The 22,393-nt window shown below is 53.5% G+C and overlaps 2 protein-coding genes and 1 long non-coding RNA gene across 3 annotated transcripts; 2 read left to right on the top strand and 1 right to left on the bottom strand.

Annotated features, from left to right (window-relative positions):
- Positions 1 to 269: 269 nt before the first annotated feature.
- LOC122891902 lies at positions 270 to 2,996 on the bottom strand. The gene is made up of 3 exons (XR_006381333.1): positions 1,853 to 2,996; positions 1,585 to 1,751; positions 270 to 779 (listed from the first exon to the last, which is right to left on the bottom strand). It is a non-coding gene; the product is annotated as an uncharacterized LOC122891902 (long non-coding RNA).
- A 401-nt stretch (positions 2,997 to 3,397) lies between these two features.
- Positions 3,398 to 11,370, top strand: HOXC13 (homeobox C13). Its single transcript, XM_044227941.1, has 2 exons — positions 3,398 to 4,170; positions 9,692 to 11,370. Exons 1-2 carry the CDS (start codon positions 3,438 to 3,440, stop codon positions 9,946 to 9,948), a joined length of 990 nt encoding a protein of 329 aa, XP_044083876.1. The 5' UTR covers positions 3,398 to 3,437; the 3' UTR covers positions 9,949 to 11,370.
- An 8,170-nt stretch (positions 11,371 to 19,540) lies between these two features.
- Positions 19,541 to 21,169, top strand: HOXC12 (homeobox C12). Its single transcript, XM_044228314.1, has 2 exons — positions 19,541 to 20,150; positions 20,914 to 21,169. The coding sequence occupies exons 1-2, from the start codon at positions 19,541 to 19,543 to the stop codon at positions 21,150 to 21,152; spliced, it is 849 nt and encodes a 282-aa protein (XP_044084249.1). The 3' UTR covers positions 21,153 to 21,169.
- The last annotated feature ends 1,224 nt before the right edge of the window (positions 21,170 to 22,393 follow it).

Below are 22,393 nucleotides of genomic sequence, written 5' to 3'. Positions count from 1 at the left end.
CTTTGCAAATACCCTTTTGAGAAAGGAGCCCAGAGCCCAGAGCAGAGCCCGGTCTTCCCGAGGTGGCTGAGGGGTTCTTTTCCATTTTCCTTTGATATAATGAAATGCTGCGTCTTCACTCCCACACCAGCAGCTCAGCTAGAGACCAAGGAGTCACAATCCTTTTCCTTTCTCTTGATTTCCTCTAAACTTACCCGCAGTCCAGCTTCAGCGCCCCATCCGCGAAGCCCGGGCCTGTGAGGTGTGGCGGGGCGGCGGGGGGCGAGCGCTGGGCCGCGGGTTTCAGCGCCTGGCTTCCTAGGGCGGGTTCGCCTCGGAGATGTAATTACTACGTTTCCAGTGGTGCATCTTCTCCTGGAGTGTTTAATTTGGTTTTATTTGTGTCTCAGCGAGATCCACATTTTTTGGGGGGGAGGAGAGAGAAGCGACCCCAGGCTTAAAGTTAATTAACTAACCGGGCTTCACTTTCGGCCGCCCACCCGCCAAAGGCTCTTGCACTGCCACCTCCCTCGCGGCTCCCGGCGCGCCCCCGTCGTGGAGTCGGTTTCAGGCGCGGAACGTCTCGGGGAACCCAGCAAAAGGACCGGGAATCGCTCAGAGTATGCGGACCCGTCTCCAGATGCTTTCAACGCCCTTGGCCCTGAACTTTCCCCTCCTCCAGCCTTCCCACACCCCCAAGTCGGGGGTGGGGGCACCACATCTTTGCTGGCTGGTCTTCTTGATGAAGGAGACTTTGGTTCCCTCTCCTCTCGTTGCTAAATTTTGGCCGCATCATGTCCCTAATAAATGGAATTGTAAAATTGCCGGGTTAATTAAATCTATATCTCATTGCAATAGGAATAGTTAATGTCCTTACATAAACCTGGAAAAGAACATACTATTAATTTTATTTATTGCTGGGTCGTCCTGCACCCAGATCCTTCCTGCCGCTCTGCCCCCCACTCCCAAAGTCTGGGGGAAGCTGTCTTTGGGTTCGGGTCCGCGGGAGACGCGTCTGGCTTTGAGCTCCAGCGTTCCTGGACTGGGGAGGGAACCCCAGGAATGGGGTGGGCTGTTCAGGCCCTTTGTTTCTCCCGGCGGCCCCACAGAGCCGGGTCCACGTAGCCCTGGGTTCTCCACGGAGACCCAGCACTTCACAGTGAGGGAAGTCAGGGCCCGGCAGCTCCTTACACCTGCGGATGGAAAACCTCAGACCTGCTCACCACCTACCCCCGCCAGCCAGGCGGCAGGCCGATGGGGGCCAAGGTCATACGACCCAGTCTAGACTGGCCAGGCCGTGTTTGCTCTCCCTGTTTTACCTTGACCTTGGACTCTGAGGCAGGGAAGCCAGCTTCCTAGCCAAAAGCCCTGTTGGAGCAAGCAACCGCCCCCACCCACCCCCCACCCACCCCCGTCTTATCTCTTCTCCCTCCACCATCTTTGCCCTAACACACTTTCAAGCTAAGTGGGCTTATGTTTTAAACCTTTCTGTTGTATTTTCTTCCTACTTCCAGCCGCCCAAAGCCTGCTTTACAAATTCTGAGGTGACCCTTCCAGATGAATATCACACTGATAAAGATGACTCGTTTTTTTATCCTAACTCACCAACACCAGGGCGCTCTCCATCGTCAAAAACCATCTTCTCCATATCGGGAGAAGGGAGGTGGCCAGTGGGCCGAATCTCAGTACAGATTTGGCATTTGCTGTCAGGTTTGAGGGATCCAGTAGGTCCGTAGCCTGGTGCTACTGCGTGGCCACCGCCTCCGTGCTGTCTGGACAGAAGCACCCAGCATTTAAAATCCGCGACAGTGGCAGGAAAGAGGGAGATGCTGCAGCCCCTCTCCCCTCTTTTTTCCCCCTCTCTCTTTATTACCTCTTCTCCTCAGGGAGGCCGTGGCTGAAAGGGAACTTGGCTCAATTCCATGGAGATGCGCTCTGGAACGGGGTGACTCTGGTGACTCTATTAATGAGGTCAACTGGGCATAGAAACCCATGTCTGGAGATCGGTAAGGAAGAGGGGGGCTTTTTCCAAAAATCAGTTAATTGGTGTTAATTTTTTTCTTTGACATATGCGGCAATTTTACGTTCCACACTAAAAGGGAGTGACCCCAAGAAAGCCCGGGGAGCTAAACCTAGAGAACCCTGCTGATACTGGCTCTGACCCTGGGCCCTCTTAGGCCAGATAAGCCCAGGCTGCAGAGGGCAGAGGTGGGCCCACGAGGCTTAGGTCGGTCTTTCTGGGGTCTTACAGGGTTGTGCCTGGGAAAGGTCCCTCCAAAAGGACAAATCGGGCCGACTCTCATTCCAGGATTCCTTTTGTACACGGATCTGAGAGCGCTTGCTCTTGTTTGCATCAAGGGCTTTTTAGCTTTCCTACACCAAATTCTTTCCCCATCTCCCGCCCTTTTCTTTGAAAATCTCGCTCCGAGGCTTTTTATTTCTATTGTACATTGAAATATCAGTCTATTCTATTGCCCTCATTTTCCTCCTTTTATTCTTCCTCCATTTTTCACTGAGAGCATAACTACACCCCCTCCATGTATTGATTTTGTATGTGTGTGTGTGTGTGTGTGTGTGTTTTGGGGCTATCACATCCTTTCAGCCCTCTTTGCTCTGCGGTGGAGGTGGAGGAGCCGAAAAGGTCCCTTTCAGACAACTGGGGCTTTGGAGAAAGTGGCCGAAACTCTGAAATGGAAATGCAATCCGGACATCAAAGTCTCTCGCTGGGCGGCCTCAGGTTCTTTCCATCCACGAGCTCTAGGCAGATTATGCCAGGGCCAGAACCAGGGCTCCCCACGCGTTGCCCGCACGTTTCCGCCTGCTTTCTAGTTTATTTATTAGGAGATAAAACAATCCAATTTCTCCCCCACCCTTAGCCCCAACTCCAATCCAGTCACAGCGATCGTTTTTTGGGTAAGGATCAGACTCTCCCATAGCCAATCTAAACCCAAACCTAGAGGGAGGCGCCCAGGAACAATCTTAGTCTCTCTAGACCCCTTTGCGTCGGCCAAATTCAGCCTCCCCCTCCTCCCTTTGCCTCCCTCTGCCTCCCTCGGGCGTGCTGGGGGGGCGTTGCCCTGTCCCTTTAAATCTCCCAGCTCCCTCCTCTTTGCCCCTCCTGAGAGCCAATCAGCAGAGATATGTTTCCTTTTGCCCCGCCCCACGGCAAGGGGTGGGAAGCCCAGGAGACCCGGCCCCAGAGTCACGTGAGTTTGCTCGTCACGTGGGCGCGGGAGGGGTGCAGAAGGGAGCCGGGCGGGAGACCGCGGATTTCTTAATGAAGTGTCCCCGCATGCGTAGAGGGAATGTAGGGAGGGAGGTGGAAGCACCGGGAGTAGGAGGGGAGGGGAGGAGAGGGAAGGGAGGAGGGATGGGGGAGGGGAAAAGGGAGCGAGGTGTCTCCCTAGCTCGCTGCCTCTGGCAAGTGGAGTTTTTAAAAAGCTCGAGCAGATCATGTCATGACGACTTCGCTGCTCTTGCATCCGCGCTGGCCGGAGAGCCTTATGTACGTCTATGAGGACAGCGCGGCGGAGAGCGGCAGCGGAGGCGGCGGCGGGGGAGGCGGCGGCGCGGGCGGCGCGGGGGGCGGCTGCAGCGGAGCGAGCCCCAGCAAAGCCCCCAGCATGGACGGGCTGGGCAGCAGCTGCCCGGCCAGCCACTGCCGCGACCTGCTTCCACACCCCGTGCTGGGCCGCCCGCCGGCTCCCCTGGGTGCCCCACAGGGCGCCGTCTACACGGACATCCCGGCCCCAGAGGCGGCGCGCCAGTGCGCCCCGCCGCCGGCGCCCCCCACCTCGTCCAGCGCCACCCTGGGCTACGGCTACCCGTTCGGTGGCAGCTACTACGGCTGCCGCCTGTCGCACAACGTGAACCTGCAGCAAAAGCCTTGCGCCTACCACCCGGGCGATAAATACCCGGAGCCGTCGGGCGCCCTGCCCGGTGACGATCTGTCCTCCAGGGCCAAGGAGTTCGCCTTCTACCCCAGCTTTGCCAGCTCCTACCAGGCGATGCCCAGCTACCTGGACGTGTCGGTGGTGCCTGGGATCAGCGGGCACCCGGAGCCGCGTCACGATGCGCTCATCCCGGTCGAAGGCTACCAACATTGGGCTCTCTCCAACGGCTGGGACAGTCAGGTGTATTGCTCCAAGGAGCAGTCGCAGTCCGCCCACCTCTGGAAGTCTCCCTTTCCAGGTAAGGAAGGGGCCCGAGCGCCGCCGCCGCCGCCGCAGCAGCAGCTGCAGAAGCAGCCAGGGACCCCTCCCCGCCCCGCCTGCCCCGGGGCTCCGCGCCTCAGCCACCCCCGCCGTCTGGCCCCGGCGCGCCGGCTCTGCTGGGCTGCCGATGGAGCCGGCCGGGCGAGCTGCGCTGAGGAATGCGCCGGGGAAGAAATCTGCTCCGACACGTTCCCCGGAGCTGCCCGGCTGAGAGTGAAGCAATCACAGGCGCCCGAGCGCCGGGCTGCCGGCTCCGCTCGAATCGGGAGCTCGCCTCCTCCTCCCCCAGCCCGCTCCAGTCTCACGCGCGGCTCTTGGCCCCCCCAAGCCCGATTCCAGCCAGGAATGGGGTGGGGTGGGCCTTGGGTGCTTCGGAATCCGAAACTACGAGGACAAAACCCTCAACCCACCGATAATTGAAGAAAAAAATAAGAACTATCTTGCCTGAATTTTCAGGATCGTTGAAGCACTAGATAGGTTTTTTGGTTTTGTTTTTTGAATAGAGGTCTAATTTGCCGGGTCCAAAGAAATGCAGAATATTTTCTTTTCTTGATTTATTTTAAGAATTCGGCCACGAATTTCCTGATCGTTAAAGGAGCAGAGCTAAAATCTCTGAAAAGGATGTGGTGAGAAGGGAGTTTGCATCTGTCTCCTGGGTATAAAATTTTATTTGCCTGAGCTCAAATCCTGTGGGTGTTCCCACTGCCAACTTCCCCAAATTTCGGGGAGAGGGAGAGTTTTCCATGTATCCAACACAGAAAAAGGGGTATGAGGATGAGAAGTGAGGGACTGAAGACCTGTTCTGGATACATCTAGGATCCGGGCCCAGGATAGGGACCCCCAAATCTTTGCCTATGTGTGGGGGGAAGCGGAATTCAAGGATGTCCTGTTCCTTTTCCACCTGAGGCTGTTTCTGAACCAGAGGGGATCCTGCAATCCCCACCATTCTCCAGAGGAGAAAGATCAGTCCCAGGTTTGTCACAATCACATCAGGAGCTTTGGATTCAGCACAGGGCTGAGAAATTATGAAGCCAAACCCTGAGTCTGCTTTGGTTGTAAGCAGAACTCGGTGGGAGAGGGCTGACTGGCTCCATTCTAACGCCTTCAGGAATACTGGGGAGGGGGCATGGAAGCCACAGATGTCTCCCCATACTACCCAGTGAGCCCCCAGCTCTACGTGTGAGCCCAGGGACATTTTCCCTGGGAATTAGAGATGTGAAGACCTCCTAAGGGTGGGCCTGAAATTCCTCTGCATCCGGGACTGAGGCAAAGGCAGATGGTGAAAAAATCACTGAATGATGTTAGAAAGTGCAGAAGATAACATTCTTGCAAATATGAGATTACTTAGTATACTAATATCAGGGTGGGAGCCTGAATATCAACTGAATATCAGGGTGGGAGCCACACTAGGCACCCTATTTCTGGCTGCCAGAAGATTCCAGGATGATAGAATTGTAGTACATGGTATCATGTGTTACCTGTTCTGAACTGGCAATAATATTTTTATGTAATAATTTGTTACCAACTACCTAATATGAAACACATGATAATACATTTCTAGAAGATAGTAAGTATACAGTAATGTATTATAGACAGATGGCCCTTTAATTCACCATCTCACCCAAATGGAAAACTCCTTTGGAGACAGGGGTCCAGCAGGAATTCCTGGAACAGGAGGAGCTGTTAGGCCATGCTGCTGGGTCAAAAGGCAGGGGAGCAGATGCCCACCTCACCCACTGTGGGCAGAAGCATAGTTCTAGAGCAATGGGCAATGGGTTTAGTGTGGAGAGGTGAAGAGAAGGAGTTGCTCTGGCACCCCTGTGTACGCATGTAGAGCGAAGTGGCGGGGAAGGATTGGGAAGAGGCTCAGAAATATCTTTGAGCAAAATGAAGATCTTAAAGTTTCCCAGAAAAAAAAAAACCTGCTAAAAATAAACACTTTTTTATCATAGCCTCCTAGAGAAAAATAACTTTGAAATAAAGAAAATATAGCCCAATTGAGATTTAATACACTTGCAAATTACGGCATGGAGATGGATGTAAAACCCACTAGGTCTCAGCAGCTATGCGCTCACACACTCCCTGTGTGGAAACAGACTCGGGCTGGTAAAGCTCAGTGAGTGCAGATGTCCAGGCAAAAGAGCAGATGAAAAAGAAATTATCTTCAGACACCCTGCGTCTTTCTACCCACACAGAGATCTTTTAGAAGTAGTGAGATTTCCAGATAACTCTGTCTATGCACTTGTGGTTTGTTCGGCAGCATCTGGGCATAAACACTCCTGTCTCTCTTTAGCGCCTCTGGCTCTAAGAAACCTCACTATGGCAGTCTGGGCTGGTGTGGGATATGGAGGCAATTGTTCAGAAAGATCCAGATAATTAGGGCCAAGATGTGTTGTGGCTTCTTCCTTCCCCCAATTATACAGACCCTTGTTTCATTGCTTTTTTTTTTTTTTCTGTCCTATGATGAGTGTAGGCACTTTTTTTTTTAACAGAGAGAGACAAAAATTCTGAGAGAGAATCAGCAGAAATTCTAGGAGAGAGAATCAGAGCAGGGGGGTGGGGAGTGGGCAGGGTGAGACAGCGTCAGATAGGCTTGGGGGAGAGCAATAGAATGAAATAGTGGGTTCTTTGGGCCATACTGGAAGTCCCTACCAACAAACCTTTGGATTATGGCTGAGAAGAGCAGCTAGGATTTCTAACTGGACAAAGTCCTCTTTGGAACGCACAGCCCTGTTGTAGGAGCGGGTGGATGGTCGTGAGCAAGTGGGCAGTGTGAACCTGTGCACAGGACCCCAAGAGAAGGCTACAGCTGATCATTGATCTGATTTTTCTTCACTTCTCAAAGGTGTCTATTAGGTCCCCAGGTATGTGCTCTGGAGGGATGTTAGGGAAGGCTTGATTGTAAAATCAATAAGCAAGTCCCCTACTTACTTTAGGCAGTATAGACACTACTCAAGGTCTAAGCTTCCAGATGTTTTTATAACTGTAGATCCCAATTCCTTTCCAGGCAAGACAGCAGGCAATGAAGGGGGGCTTCTTTGAGAAGGCAAGACTAAAGTTATTTTCCCAAGAGGCCAAAACAACCAACACTTTGTTCAGATCCATTAAAAACTTTGGCAAGTCAATCCTTGGCATCCTATAGAGAAAAATAACCAGTTTAGACCAGGTATCTGCTTTTTAAAACTGATTTTTAAGGATTTAAAACCAATTTTTAAGAACTTCTAAATTCATTGGGAATTTAGAGTTGAAGTTTAGAAAATCCAAAATTCGGTAGATAACTGTGAGCATTTCCAGAAAATGAGATAAAAATCAGGGACAATTAGCTGTTGAATTCAGGGAACCAACCACTTTATCTCATTTTGCTTTCCAGGGAGAAAGAGGTATTTTGTACCAGATAGCCTATTTCCATTTTAGATCTTACTGTGTCATTATGTTGAGTCAGAAAAATCTTGTTTTAAAATCTGGCTCTGCCACATAAATTATTTTACCCACTCTGAGTTTCAGATTCCTCATCTTATAAATTGGGTTTAATAAAATAAGCCTGAAACAATGTTATGAAGATTTAAATTAAAAACAACAACAACAACAACAACAGCACAATGACAACAACAAATACCTCATGGTATTACTATTTACCCTCTTTGTTTTACTCTTGTCCTGGAATCCTCAATCTCTTGAATCATAAGAGTAAAACAAACTTGAGAACTGAAAGATTTTTTTAAAAATTGTCTTGTACAAAAAAACTCTTCTTAATCTAAAGGATCTTCTCTGTGAAAGTGAAGCTGTTTTGTTTTTCAGATTAAAAGCAAACACAATACAACAAAACAAAACAAAAAAAACTTGGCCTATTCCTACACAGACATAGAAAAGTGACAAGTTCAGTAATTTTCCTGAGAAATTGTCATCATGAAGACAGCCAAACCAGGCCATTGGAACCCTCTCCTTCACATATTCTTCCTGAGCACTTTATTTCCTACTGGCATTTGATTGTGACCTCTTCTCTTTCCAGCCTGTATAGACAAGTATTCCTGGGTGAGAGCAGACCCAATGGGAATGGTGTCGGGAAGGTGTTTTATGAGGGTGGAGTGAGAGCAAGCACTTCAGGAAGAGCTTCGTGTCTGTGTTCTGGGCTGCCTCTTCATTTCCAAAGGGCAATGAGAATGAAAGGGGAACCCCAGACATTCTGTCCTCATCATTAGCTTCTATCTGAAGAAGTCTAACAATTACATTTTTTTAAATTGAGGGGTGGATTATTCAGCTAATCTCCCTAATTCTCCACTTCCCCCTTGAAGGCATCACAATAAATGATCTTTGTATTAACAAAGGTGAGGGTGAAATGGAAGGGGGATATGAGTGACATATATCGTTTTTAGTTCCTGTGAAATTCACAGAGCTTAAAGAAATTGACCTAGTAGTAGTTGGGATAACAAGGTATTTAGGGTGGCTAGGGTTCCTGTATGTGATGGAGACATTTTCTCTCAGCTTTGGAGGAATGAAGAGGAGAGGGGTGGGAGCAGCATTTGCTCTGTTTGGTGAGTGGACATTTGGTGGGGGTGGGGGGAAGGAGAGGCACTGAATTCTTTTCCTAGAAGACTTATGTCAATAGCTGGTTTTAACCCAAGAAGGGTTCTCCTAGAGCTTCCTTTGGTGAGCAGACCCTGGAGTGTGGACTCTAACTCCAGGGGTCTGACTCCTTGTATCTCCCATCCAGGATCCCTCAACTTGGATGTTGTTAAGTGGCTCACAACACTGGACACTTAGAGTGATTGGCTCCCAAGCAGGCTGGCTTCACCTGGACACTTTTCTTCTGTAGCTGTTGGTACAGGTCTCAGATTCCTAGGGCAGAGTCAGTGACCGAAGGCATGAGGCCCCACTCAGTGGCCAGTGCCCACCGAAGTTCTCTCCCTTCCTGCCATGCCTTCCCTGAAACATACAAGAGAACACCTTCCCCTGATAATGGGACACAGTTTGTGCTAATGGATACCCTAGTGATCTAAGCGCAGGAAGGAGGAATTTTCCTGGATACCTACAATCCTCGAGGTCCTCAGACCAGGGCAAAATTTGTAGGGATCCTTTTACGGGTGCAGGATTCTAATAATGAATGCTGTGCAGAACTATATTGGAACCTGAGGCAAAAGGAATAATAAGTACTACTGGCCCCATGTTTATTTTAAAATGTTTTGTTTATAATGCATTTTTTTGGCTTTCATTTTGATTTTTTAAACATTGTATTAAAATATTATTTACCTCCATTCCCAGGTATAGAGGTTCCCCACACACACACTTTTTAAGTTTTCACCAGAGACAACAGATCTGCGGCCTCACCTTAGTCATGGCCTTGATAATAACAGAGGCGCAAGGGACTAGGGGGCAATTGGTCTGTGTCCCTGCCAGAATCTGGCTCCTATACCGTGGTGCCGCCTGGGGCACACAACATGGTCGGTCCAGGCTGCAGGCATGCTACTCACTTCGTGCTGCCCGGTTTCTTTCTCCCCCAGACGTGGTTCCCCTACAGCCCGAGGTGAGCAGCTACCGGCGTGGGCGCAAGAAGCGCGTGCCCTACACCAAGGTGCAGCTGAAGGAGCTAGAGAAGGAGTATGCTGCCAGCAAGTTCATCACCAAAGAGAAGCGCCGGCGCATCTCTGCCACCACGAACCTCTCCGAGCGCCAGGTCACCATCTGGTTCCAGAATCGACGGGTCAAAGAGAAGAAGGTGGTCAGCAAATCGAAAGCACCTCATCTCCACTCCACCTGACCGTCCATCCGGCCACCCACCCTGTCTATTTATGTCGCCGCTTTGTACCATTACCGAACCCAACAAAGGACACTTAGCCGCCACCGGTGCAGACGAATATTTAATGTTAACAAGAAAGAGGGACTGCGCCGGGAGGCAGGGAGGCAGAGAGGATTGGAGGGCGTGCTCTGCAGCCCCCTACTCCCCACCCCATCCTCAACCCCCAAACGCCATGCAGATGGGACCTCGCAAGTCTCAACAGCTTTGGAGGTGGGTTGGGGTGGGCTGTGGGAGGCAGGTTCAAGGCCTCCACTCTTTGCCCTCATCCCTCACCTTGCCAGAAAGCTGACTGGTAGGGGGCAAAGATCCCGATCATTCCAACCAAAGCAGGGTTGGGGAACCCCGAAGACCCTATTCTTGCCTCATCCTTTGCCCAGGTAGGTTGATGACCCTCCTGAGGGTGGGGCCTCGGTGCAGGACCTGGCAAGCTCATACTGTCCTTCCAGTTCCTCCTCTTGTTCCCTGTCCCTCCCGCACTCCTTAGTTAGGCAAGATTTCCCAGGTAAGATTTTCTGTGCATATTTTAAAAGTCGCGTTAATATTAATAATAACTGTTAGGGATCTGGCATCGTGATTGGAGTACAGACAGCGCATAGGTTTTCTTTCTTTCCTGTTTCAACAAAAGCTGGAATTGGTGGAGGAGCTGCCTACCCTCACCTCAATCAGGAAACTGAATTTCTCCGGAGCCGACTTTGCCTCCACTGCCTCCTCTGTTCTGCTCTCTCAGTCAATGTGCAGAAATCCATGGAGGATGGAAACTCCAACCACGCTGCTAAATGTCTGTCTACTGTCTCTCTCTCTCTCTCCCCCCCCCACCCCGTCTCCCTCCCTGCCCTTCTCTCTCTCTCTCTCCCTCCCTCCCTCCCTCCCTCTCTCCCTTCCTCTCTCTACTGGGGATCAGGCCAGGCACAGAAGCAGAACGTTTTTCTAAGGAAAGGACAAACTTCTCTTCCATGGCAATGGAGAGTGGGTCCCCCAGCAGAGCCCCTCTCCGGTAGCTTCGTAGCTTCTCCGTGGAGGCGGTCACTGAGGAGAGAGCCTCACACTTTCACTTTTACTGATTCTCCGGAGGAAAGCAGTTTTCTTCCAGGAGGCCAAAATAACCAGCGCCCAATTAACCAGCTAATGTAGACGCTGCCTAACATATCCCTCCTCAAAGGCCGACTTGCTGCTGAGGGGGGAGGTCCCTCACCTTCTCCCTTCCCACTGGTGCATTACAAAACAGTGTTCTTTTGAAATGTTCATCAGAAATAGGCTTTTTTAAAATGTTGTGTATCTGTATATAGTATTGTGATGTCTGAATGACAATGTACTGAATGCAAAAAGGGAAAAAAAAACCCACAAACCTGTTTTTAAAATAAAATCTTTTTTTTTTTGCCTTGATTTTATTACTCAGATTCCTTCTGCAGACCCTTCTGTCCACTGGCTCATCAGGGCCATCTTTGCTGCCCAGACTCAGCCAGAATGGGCAAGGGGAAGAGTGTAGACATTACCCCCAGCTGCATAAATTTCAAACTCATATTTTGTTTCACTCACGTTCTTAAAGTGAATTATTTGCATTATTGTGGTGATCTAACTATGAGAAAACTTCTTTAGAATAGAAGAGTGTATGTTGGGGAGAGAAGGATGTAATCTGCGAATGGGAAGGCCTGGAAGCAGGTAAGTGAGAAAGTACGTTGCCTGTGGACTTCAGTTACTGGTTGGGACTCACATCCAAATTTCGGAGCTAAGAAGACAGCATCCAGCCAGCTGGAATTGGACACTGTGGCGGTAGCAGTGGGGGCAATGTGGGGAACTAATCTTGGACTCCTGGGGCCTTACTGCCCCCAGATGGTCTGCAATCACTCCAGCCAGCGCAGGGCTAGGACTGGGGCAGGGAAGGCATGGGCACAGCCTGTCCTGCTGGGTGGCAGCCGCAAACTCAGCACTCCTAGGCTGTTCTCTTTTCTTCTCCATCAATTTATGCAGAGATATCCAGCAGCTAGGACCCCTTGCCTGCGCCCCCCCCCCCAGTTCATAAGCCAAGCCCACCTTTATTTTCCAGCATTCCTGGGGACCACAGACTTCTAGGCCGCCAGGAGCCATGTAGACTCTGCCATTAATTTGTTTTCCCTGTCGCGTCCGTTGTGCCTATCTCCCTATCTGGCTGAGTTAATGAGATCGTTAAGTTGTCAGGTTAAGAGACTTTTAAAAAGCAATATAGCCTAAAACAATGTTATCTCAGATTAAATCTTTACTGCAGCAATTTTTATTTATATATAATATTTTTCCTCTCCTGAGACACAGAAAGACTGGAGGCATTGGGTTGGAAATCAGTGCTCTCTGATAGTACTTTGCCTGATGGCTGAAGTTCTTACAAGCTTATTTAAATAAACATTTTGGGGGTGAAACACACACACACACGCACACGCACACGCACACACTGTGCAGTCTGAGAGAGAGACAAAGAGCCTGGAGAATTTATCCTCCATAGAGACTCTGTTACTGTTGTGCCTGCCAGTCCTGGTTTACTCCATTTCAACTCTATTAACTATCAGAGAATCACAGAGAATCACAATTCCCAGCTGGGAAATGGGGGTTTGGGGGTATAGGTGAACCTCCCAGGAATAAGGTTCATTCTTAATTCCATCTTCCCTTCTCTCACCACCTGCCAGCTTTACCTCTTCCCAAAACCCTGAGTCTCTCCTAGGATGGAAAGAGTTGAAAATTAACTATGTGTGTCAGAAAAAGAAACTGAGCAGAGCAGAATCCTGGGGCTCTCTTGATATGGGCCCCCATCTCTCTTCACTTGTGGGTGGGTACATTGGCTTTGTCCCATGACAGCTGTCAATACAGAGGAAGTTGGAGACTGTAGGGAAAGACAAGTCTAGAGTTCTCCAAGGGATGGGCTCTCTCTACTTCTGCACACAAACTCAGTCTGATGAGTGAGTCTTCCCATACAGAAAGACCCTCCCTAAGGCCCCAGAAGGGGGCGATGGAAAAAAGGAGAAGGCTCATGCAGACTCATTGGAGTTGCATTGGGACACTGAAAATCCAGGCAAAGAAGGCAGTCCTTCTGAAGTTCCTGGGAGCCCTGGTGTGCCAGGGGTGTTTAGGACCATCTCTTACATTGGATTAAGTATGTCTGAATGGTTTTTGGAGGATTATCATGTCTGGATCAGATCTGGAGATTCCTCTCCCATAAGAGTAAGCAAGCATCGAAACTCCTGTACACGACAGGTAGTGGGCGAGTGTGTATTCTGGGGAGGCAAAGATGGGAAAATGTATTATTCTCATTCCTGGTTGTGTTGGTCCCTTACCTTTCCTTCCTCCAAGAGCTGGCATTCTCTTTGGGGACTCTGAGACATTCCTGTGAAGGTTTATCTGTGCACGTGCACACCCATGTGCATGTGTGTGTGGAGAGAGATTTTGACCAGTGGAGATTTTCCCATGTGTGTGCAAGCTTGTAAGTAGGAATGTTGTCATCTCAGGGTATAGAGCGTATTTACTTTTCTTCATTCAAATATGTGAGATTTCCTCTCTAAGGTCAATCTTCTAGCACTGATCTGAAAGCAAGACTCCACCATATACGACGGGGCAGGGGGACATAAGAGGTGTGAAGGGCTAAGAACAGAGGCCCTGGAGACAGACGGTCTTTCTCCTCTGGGACTGGGGCTTCAGTGATATTTCTCACAATCCAGGTCACTGCCCACACCCCATGGCTACCCCCCACCCACCCCAGGCCAGGACTGAGGGACCTGGCTGGGCTGGAGACTCACAGGACTCTCCATCCGGAGGTCACTCTACCAAGCTGCCAGGGAGGGCTCAGATCCTTTCCTGGGCTTGGGGGAAAATCCCTTCCCCACCCACATCTTAGTCCCCAGACCTAGCACAGGCAGAATGGGCTTTCCAGCCTGTAGTCAGACGGCTAAGAACCCACCTGAGGGAGCAAGGCCAGCAGTTCTCGGGGAGATCCCTCCAGGACTGTCTCCAGACTGTCTGCTCCTGAGGCTGATCCACAGTCCGCGGGATCAGCAGGCCAGTGTGGGTGTGAGGCAGGGGCAGGCCCTGGGATATTCTCCATCTCTAGGAGGACTGAACCTGGGAATCCTGCGGCAGGTTCCCCAATTCAAAACCGAGCTCCCCACCTTAGGATCCACCTGTGCCGAACTGGGATGGTGTCGGGAGCCCACGCCTCAAAAAACTCCAAGTGCTGGTTCAGGCAGATGTGTATCCAGACCTGCGCTGGTGGGAGATTGAGGGGCCCTGGGGAGCGAGGGGCTTCTGGGAGGAGGAGGGGGCCAGAGCCTTTTCGCAACCAACCAGGCTCTTCCTCTTTTAGCCTTGACCGTGACTAGGTCTTTCTGACCTTGACATCACAGGGAGCGCGGGGAAGGGGGGCAGGGTGGAAAAGGCCTTGATCTTCCGGTGGCCAGAGAAGGGGAGGGCCGCTCGCCCCCTCGACGCGCCATCCCCCTTCCCGCCAGAGCCCGCCGCCTCTGTTTACACACAGAGGAGGTGTCGTCTCCAGTCTAGACAGGGGCGCTAATAACGCCCATAAAAGGCGGCCTCTCCAGAGATGTTCTGTAGCTCGGCTCCCGCGCGCCTACCGCTGGCGGCTCCCTCCGCCTCCTCCGCCCCGCCCTCCTCGGATACCAAGGCTGGGCCTGCGGCGGCCCTGGGGAGGGGGCACCCAGAAGGCTTCTAGAGGCTAAGAAACCCCGCCCCGCACCCTTCTGATCCTCTTCTGTCTCCAAAGGTAAGTAGACCCCCGCTCTTCCAACCCAGCCTCAAGATTAGCCGCACATCCTCCCACCGCCACCCGTCAGGCCGCTTGCCCCCACTTCAGTCCACTCGCGCCCCACCTCCCCGGGACTGGGGGCTTGGATTTGGGATTTGTAGAGGTTGGGGAGAGTGGACCCCAAATAGATCTCAGCCTCTCCCCAGTGCTAGGCCTGGCGACAGGCCATAGTCAAAGCGAGCCGCTGGCTGTGGGGCAGAGGGCACTTGGGTAGTCCTCACCCCATACCGAGCTTCGAGGTCGCAGAGACCAGGCCCGGGCCTCCCGGATACAGTGCAGGCGGCTGTGGGTGTGACGTTTGGGGTGTGTGTGTGTGTGTGTGTGTGTGTGTGTGTTTTAACTCGGTCCCCACACCTTTCCTGACACTCAGTAATTCACTAGGCGGAGGAGATCCTCTGCTGGCGGAGGGGGAAAATGTCAGAGTCCGGAAACTATTTAACTATTAACGTGCTGAAAGGACAGAGAAACTGGGGGGAATGGGCCCATTTAGGGATGCTCAGGTAAGGGATGGAGAGATGGTCTCCCAGATGTTCCCGCCTGGGACCCCCACCCCCACTCCCTTCCGGAGTGGCAATCAGGCTGGAGTCTTATGGAGGGAGAGCCCCAGAGATGCCGCAGAAAGTTTGGAGGTAAGGACGCTGCAGACCCCAGGACGCTTGTGTGAGCCTGAAAGCCTGACTGGGCCCCCCACCCCAGTTTCTTCTGACGCACCCCCTCCCCACTCCAGGCTGCAGATGCCTAGAAGGCAGCACCTGGAGAAGGGATCTCCCATGCTTCCTCTTAAATCCCGGACACCCGGAGGGGTGGCTGGCAGCCAGGTGGGCTCCAACCCCTGGAGGAGTTAGCAAAGGAAAGAAAAAGGTGACGGAGCACCCCCTCCCACCCCTTAGCCTTGTCTGAACCCAACAAAGAGGCTGTACCAAGCCTGAGCTGCCTCAAAAGAACGAAACAGAGAAGACTGTAGGGTCGGGCGGGCGGGGGGGGGGGGGAGTGGTTGCAGACCGTCCTCATCTGCCGCCCTTCATCTCCCCTCTCAACGCCTGCTCAGTTCCTACTCACACTCCGTCAGTAGCCCAGGCCCTGCCTCATTTGCATACGCGGCAGAACCGCTTTCTGCAAACTAGGCAGTGACCTTGAACTGGACCGCCGAGGCCTCTCGACTGACTATGGAGAAGGCAGCACCGCGTGGAGTACTTCTGACCTGGGGTCCGCGGGGGAACCAACTCCCTGCAGTTCGCAGCCGCTCCATGGTGGCCTGAGCCTCCCGCAGCCGCCTTGCCCCTGCCACCAGAGCGGGCATGGATGTTATATTTAACTCCTTCCGCCGGGCTCCGCTCGGCCGGGACTCGAGGCCCCGCGCAGAGGCCGCGAAGATGCGGGAGGGATGAAGGCACAGACAGAAGGTGCGGGAGAGGCGGCGGGACAGCCAGCTGGTGGGTGCGCGGGAGCAGGAGGGCTGCCTTGGGTCTTCAAGAAAAGCCTGGGGCCACATCCTAGCCTTCAGTTTTAATTAACCCCTGAGTTAATGAGTGGGGCATGGTTGAGTCAGGCCAGCTGCAGCAGGAGCTAGAGGCTCAATGGCCAGCAGGCAGGCCGCCTCTTCAAACCTTGGGATTTGATGAATGTGCGGGAGAGCAGACGCACAGAGCCCTCAGCAGTTCCAGAGCCTGGGTCTGGCCAATTATAGTTTTGCGTGTGGGCTGGAAAGTGCCGGTGGATAAAACTCGGCTAGACGCGGCTGCCCCGCGCTTTGGGTTACCAGTCCCTCCAGGTCCCCTTCCCGAGCCCCAGTTGGTTCTTGGCAGGCGTCTCTCGCCGTGGCCGGATTTAAATTTGAAGCTTTGCACCCGAGCCTCCCGCCGGCCCCGGGGACCCAGGCTGGGCGCCGCGCTCTAGGGCGCGCTTGTGGGCGCCCGCGTTAAAGAGGGGGCTGAGCGGCGTGTGCGGTGCGGTGCCTTAAAGGTGGACAGATCCACGGTGGTGCACTTAGATTGCCTGTGTCCTCGCTGGGATCCTGGAAACCCCTAGGCTCACAATGGATCTCGAGGAGTAGAACACTGGGGATGTGAACGTTGCTGAAGGTTCCCCGAAGCTCTCACTGAGCGGAAATCAGGGTCAGCTGCACGCCGCGAAGAGGGGTTTGTGCGTGTGCCATTGGCCACAGAGTGGCAACCCCCGGGGGAAAATGCCCTTTGCGGATGGGGCCAAATCTGAGGGGGAGAAACTGTGTTCCTGGAAGAAGAAATCCCTCCCTCTGTTCTCAGTTCCCCAGGCATTGCCTCTGCCGCCCGGTGGCCGCTGCTCTGTGTGCTCAGCAGCCTGGCTGGAGGGCGGTGTGTAGGGCTGTGGGCCGGAGGTTCTCGGGCTAGAAAGGGACAGGGAGAGTCAGGGACCTTCCTCCTGGGGTCCCCTTTCTGGGAGACTGGAGTCATCTGGAAGGATAAAAGAGGATGGGGAGAAGCCTCTACCCCATGAGGACTAGGGATGACTGTGCACAGCTCAGCTCCGCGACCCTCATACCAACAATAGCGGCGGAGCACAGAGGCCCAGAGGCCCGGAGACCTTGCAGCCGGCGCAGTGTTCTGATAGAAAACAGCAACAATATTCAAGTCACACCCTGTTTATCTTTATTACCAAAATAACCCCCAAATAAAATTTCTAAAAGTTAAATTTTCAGTGGTGCTCATTAATGCATCTGGAAACGGGGGCATGCATAATAAGATGTTAGAGATGCTGTGACGTGGAATTTGCAGCTCAGGGATGCTCCTTTCTGCAGCCGCGCAGCCCCTTAATCAATTAAGCACAAAAAGGCCAATTCAGGCGGTCTCCTGCCCGCCGCTCGGTGCCCTGGCTCGCGCCGTTCTGACTGGAGGTGACTGCGCGGGGCTAGCATCTCACCGTTCGGCCTCGGGTCCGGCAAGTGGGCTTGGCGAGTGCCGGGCGCGGGGCGGGCTCCCAGGGGCGGGAGGGCCCTGGCCGGACCGGCGGCGGTCAAGGCAGGGAAGGGGAAGTGGAAGAGGGGCGGGCGCCGCGCAGCGAGCCCTGAGCTGCGCCGGGCAGGGCGACGCTCGCTCGTGCGGACACATTTCTGTACGAGGGAGCAGTTCTGGTTGGGGATATGAAATCGCCCTGTGAGCTGTGGAATTCAAAGAATCTGCGTTTCTCTCTGCCGCGTCCTGCAGAGGAGAGAGAGAAAAAGGGAGATGAGAATCTTCGGCTTCGGTTTGCTTTTGTAGCTTCGGCTCATTCCAGATACTTAACTTTCACCTACATGGGTTCCTTTCTGCCATATTCTTGCGGAGACTCTCGGTTTCTCCAAATTTCTCTAGATTTTCTAGTGTTTTCCGCATTTAGACGTTTGCGGAACTATCTATTTTACCCTATATTACTCAAAGCCATGCATTGTATAGGAGCTTGGAACAAGCAAATAGAAATCTAAGTATTTTGCCTACCAGACACCAATAGAATACATCCAGTTTTGAAGGCTTTGTTTTGGTTTTCACTTTAATCTGCTTATCTGTGTTCTGTGGACTTGCTTGGGATGGGTTTGTGGTTTCCAGATGTGGATTAATCTTATCAATGGCTGGCGTTGGATTCTCAACCTTGTCCGGAAAGAGCTGCTGAGGTTAGCACCATAAATATAATTTTAAAACCCAACAAGGTAATTCTCCAGAGTCCTCTCCCTCACTCCCAGCATACTTACTGGGATTGGCACTGCTATCTGATGGCCACAGCAGCAGGCTGGGCTGGTTCTGGTGTGGGGGGGTCTCTTCTGCTGTGGGAGTCGTGAGCCTCTTAGGCCAGCCAAGCCCTAATGAGGTCCCAGAGCCTCTTGCTGCAAAGACTCTGGAAGACCCGCAGAAGCCCATCTGACCCACAGAAGTCAAAGGCAAGAGTAGTTCAGGCCCCCAGATTTTCAGGAGCAGGTAGTCAGGTCCACCTAGAGCCAGGCACCTCATTTTTTTTTTTTTTTTTTTTTTTTGCTTCTTCTGCCTCCTTTCTGCATCCCTCCTCTAACGGTGAGTGGAAGTGTGAGGCTGGAGTGGCTCCCAGCTCCAGGAGCGAGGGATACCCAGCATTAATAATTCTCCCATAGTCCTTCCTAGAGGAGAGGACCCCACGTGCCTCCCAAAATTCCTGAGGAGAAAGAGCTGAGGAAGAGGAGCACAGCAGCGGCAGGGCTGGGAAAGACAGTGGCAGGAAAATCTGTCCTTACCCCCACTTTGCCTCTACTGTAAATAAACCCAGAGCCAAAGGGCTCATCCGTCTCCTTAAACAGCCAGTAAACTTTATATGACACAATATCTAATAGTAATTTATTGGGGAGATATTGTAAATTCCAACGGTTTTAGTTAATAAAGGAGCTAATTAAAGAGGGACAGGCTGTGCTTGGCCAGCTGTTGGCGAGAAGATAATACATCTGGGGGGAGTGCATGGTGCAGAAGTGCAGATGTGTGGGTATTTTTGGTGTGGCTTTTTCCCTCTTGCCCCGTGTCCGGCGATTGCCTCACTCTCTGCATTAGGTTTTATATGATATTTTTAAAAACCAGAATCCAGCGAATAAATCTGCCCCTGCATTTTGTCCCCCCCACCCCGAGTGGGGAAGGGGAAGTTGGAGTTGGTGCGGGGTGGGGGGGGATTCGCTGTCCCCACCCATCCCCCTGGCGGCTGCGCCCACGTGAGCTGGATGGCCAATGGGTGGCTGGTGCAGGTTTAACTATGTTTAATGTCAGATAGCAATAAAGTAGAAGCTGCCGGTCGGGCCCCGCGGAAATGGGCGAGCATAATCTCCTGAATCCCGGGTTTGTGGGGCCGCTGGTAAACATCCACACGGGAGACACGTTCTACTTCCCCAACTTCCGCGCGTCCGGGGCGCAGCTGCCAGGACTGCCTTCGCTGTCCTACCCGCGCCGCGACAACGTGTGCTCGCTGCCCTGGCCGTCGGCGGAGCCCTGCAATGGCTACCCGCAGCCCTATCTCGGCAGCCCGGTGTCGCTCAACCCGCCCTTTGGCCGCACGTGCGAGCTGGCGCGAGTGGAGGACAGCAAGGGTTACTACCGCGAGCCCTGCGCCGAGGGCGGCGGCGGGGGCCTGAAGCGTGAGGAGCGCGGGCGCGAGCCGGGCCCGGGAGTCGGGCCGGGGGCAGCGTTGCTGCCCCTGGAGCCGTCGGGGCCGCCCGCGCTTGGTTTCAAGTACGACTACGCGGCCGGCGGCGGCGGTGGCGACGGTGGCGCGGGACCCCCGCACGACCCGCCCTCGTGCCAGTCACTGGAATCCGACTCCAGTTCGTCCCTGATCAACGAGGGCAACAAGGGCGCCGGCGCGGGCGACCCGGGCAGCTTGGTATCTCCTTTAAACCCCGGCGGCGGGCTCTCGGCCAGCGGTAAGGACCCCAGCCCACTCGTGAGGCGTACTCAGGACCGGACAGCTCTTCGGGGGCGGGCAGTGTAGGACTGAGCTAGGGCCGACTGGGGTGACAGAATGTGTGGCGAGGAAGGGCTCCTTTTAAAAAGAAGTACGGGGTGGAGGGGGGGCGCCTATAAACATGTAAATATCCCCATAAAAGAACTGCACAGACTCCCCTTTTCGCCGATCTGCGGCTGGAGGGGGCAGGGAACTCCGGAGAAGGGGACTCTGACCGACATTTCCCCATGCCTGGGGTGGGGACTGAGAGCTTGTTCCCTCTCTCTAGGGCCTCTCCCTCCGCCTTCACACAGGCTCCCTTACCTACATTTTTCCTTTCAAGAAACGCCAGTGGACCTGGTTTACTCTGGCCACTTGCTCCTATCTGTTCTAGCTGATCAGGGACCCCATCCTGGAGGATGTGAAAGGAAAGGGCTAGGATATCTGAGAGAAAAAGAGGTTTGGGGAGAAATGAGGGGATCGAAACCCAGAAGGGTCAGAGATACCACAGTGGGAGGTAGGGTTGAGGAGGGAAGGACAAGTGAAAGGGGAAAAAGAGAGTGATGAAGGTGGGGGAGTTGATGGGGACGAGGGTCTGTGTAAAAGAGAGGGGATGAGACAGAAGAGCCAGGGCCTAGGGGTGGGCGGTAGGCCAAGGTGAAAAGGGCTGGGGAAGGACCGAGGGCACTGGGCTTGTCACCTCTTGGTCCTCTGGCCAACGCTGCCGGTTCGTCTCCACCCAGGCGCGCCCTGGTACCCGATCCACAGCCGCTCCCGGAAGAAGCGCAAGCCCTATTCGAAGTTGCAGCTGGCGGAGCTGGAGGGGGAATTTCTGGTGAACGAGTTCATCACACGGCAGCGCCGGAGGGAACTCTCAGACCGCTTGAATCTTAGTGACCAGCAGGTCAAGATCTGGTTTCAAAACCGGAGAATGAAAAAGAAAAGACTTCTGTTGAGGGAGCAAGCTCTCTCCTTCTTTTAGGGGGCAAGACACGGGCACCGGCCCCGGACTGAGCCTGTCTCTGACAGAGAGCAAAAGGGGGCGCTGCCTGGGACACAGTCCCCCGCTTAGAACGCCAGGCATCTCTGGCAGGCACTCCTTGGACATCCTCTTGTCTGTTTTGTTTGTGGTTCCCTCCCACACACCCCTCAGCAGGCCCTGCCAGGTCCCAGAGAGAAGGGAAGAACCCAACCAGGGAGAGAGGAGCTGCAGGCTGGGAATAGGGACAGGGAAGGCTGAGGTGCTGGGGAGGAGCTGGTTTGCAGTGGAACTGGGGCATTTGGCCTCCGTCTGAGGATCTGGAGGAAAGGTAATCTGCCCCCCACCCCCCACCCCATCTCCTTCCATGGTCTTAAGTCAGCCTGCGGTAGGCAAAAGTGGAGACAGTGGAACCGAGTCTCCCCAAACTCCCAGTAGCTGGGGTTAGGAGAGGGAGAGAGGAGGCAGCAAGAGTGGAGGGTCGGTGGAGAGATTGGAAGGGGTTAGGGTAGCTCTGGGAGGGTAGGAGGAAGTGCGGGAACCTAAGAGGAAGTGCAGTTTGGGAGAACAGAGTGATCAGTAATGCTCAAGTTCACTGGGGTCTGGTCCTCTAGGCCTGGAAATGGAACAGGCAGAGGTGCAGGCACGTTTGGCAGACCTGGCTGCGGACAGGGAGATCATCAGCCTTGTGTCCCCTCTGGGGCAGCCTGCTGGAAAAGTCTCCTGGTTCCTTCTCCCCATGGCCCTGCCCTCCCATTCGCTCACAGGTGTGCAGCCATCCACTCTTCCTGCCGCCTAGGCGGCTGCGGACCGGAAGCCGCAAGCACCGGATTGCGAGCTGAGCGGATGCAGCCTCAGGGTTAGTAACCACCCCAGGGACCCTCACCTGGCCCACCAGGAAGCCCAAGAGGCTGTGAAAGAGGCTTGCGAACCTAGCATTGATTGGCCGGGAGAGTTTCTGGCAGCCGCGGCTACCGCGGCTGATTCTCCCTTCCCCGCTGGCGTTCACGGTCACGGCCGGCCAGAGGCTGGACCGGCATAATTTACGAGGCAGGAGGAGAATCTGCCCCTAAAGGGGCTACCGGCCGCGGAGGCCTCAGCTCAGCCCGGGTTTCCCAGGCTGGTGACAATGAAGGAGGGGGCGCTGCTGCCCCCCACACAACTCCTTTCTCTCTTTTACCCACCCCCACTCCACCCGCCCCCCAGCGTCGCCCTTTGTCTCAGGATCCGCTGCCTGGGCCTCA

The sequence above is a fragment of the Neovison vison genome, chromosome 12 (genome assembly GCF_020171115.1).
Source record: "Neovison vison isolate M4711 chromosome 12, ASM_NN_V1, whole genome shotgun sequence".
Lineage (NCBI taxonomy): Eukaryota > Metazoa > Chordata > Mammalia > Carnivora > Mustelidae > Neogale > Neogale vison.
The sequence above is the reverse complement of the archived record's forward strand: the minus strand, read 5'-3'. Positions and strand labels throughout refer to the sequence as shown.

Excerpts from the sequence above, each read along its gene's own strand:
- HOXC13 (XM_044227941.1), top strand. The coding sequence starts at position 3,438 with ATGACGACTTCGCTGCTCTTGCATCCGCGCTGGCCGGAGAGCCTTATG. Across the intron at positions 4,171-9,691 it reads CTGGAAGTCTCCCTTTCCAG|ACGTGGTTCCCCTACAGCCC; the intron begins GTAAGGAAGGGG and ends TTTCTCCCCCAG.
- HOXC12 (XM_044228314.1), top strand. The coding sequence starts at position 19,541 with ATGGGCGAGCATAATCTCCTGAATCCCGGGTTTGTGGGGCCGCTGGTA. Across the intron at positions 20,151-20,913 it reads CGGCGGGCTCTCGGCCAGCG|GCGCGCCCTGGTACCCGATC; the intron begins GTAAGGACCCCA and ends GTCTCCACCCAG.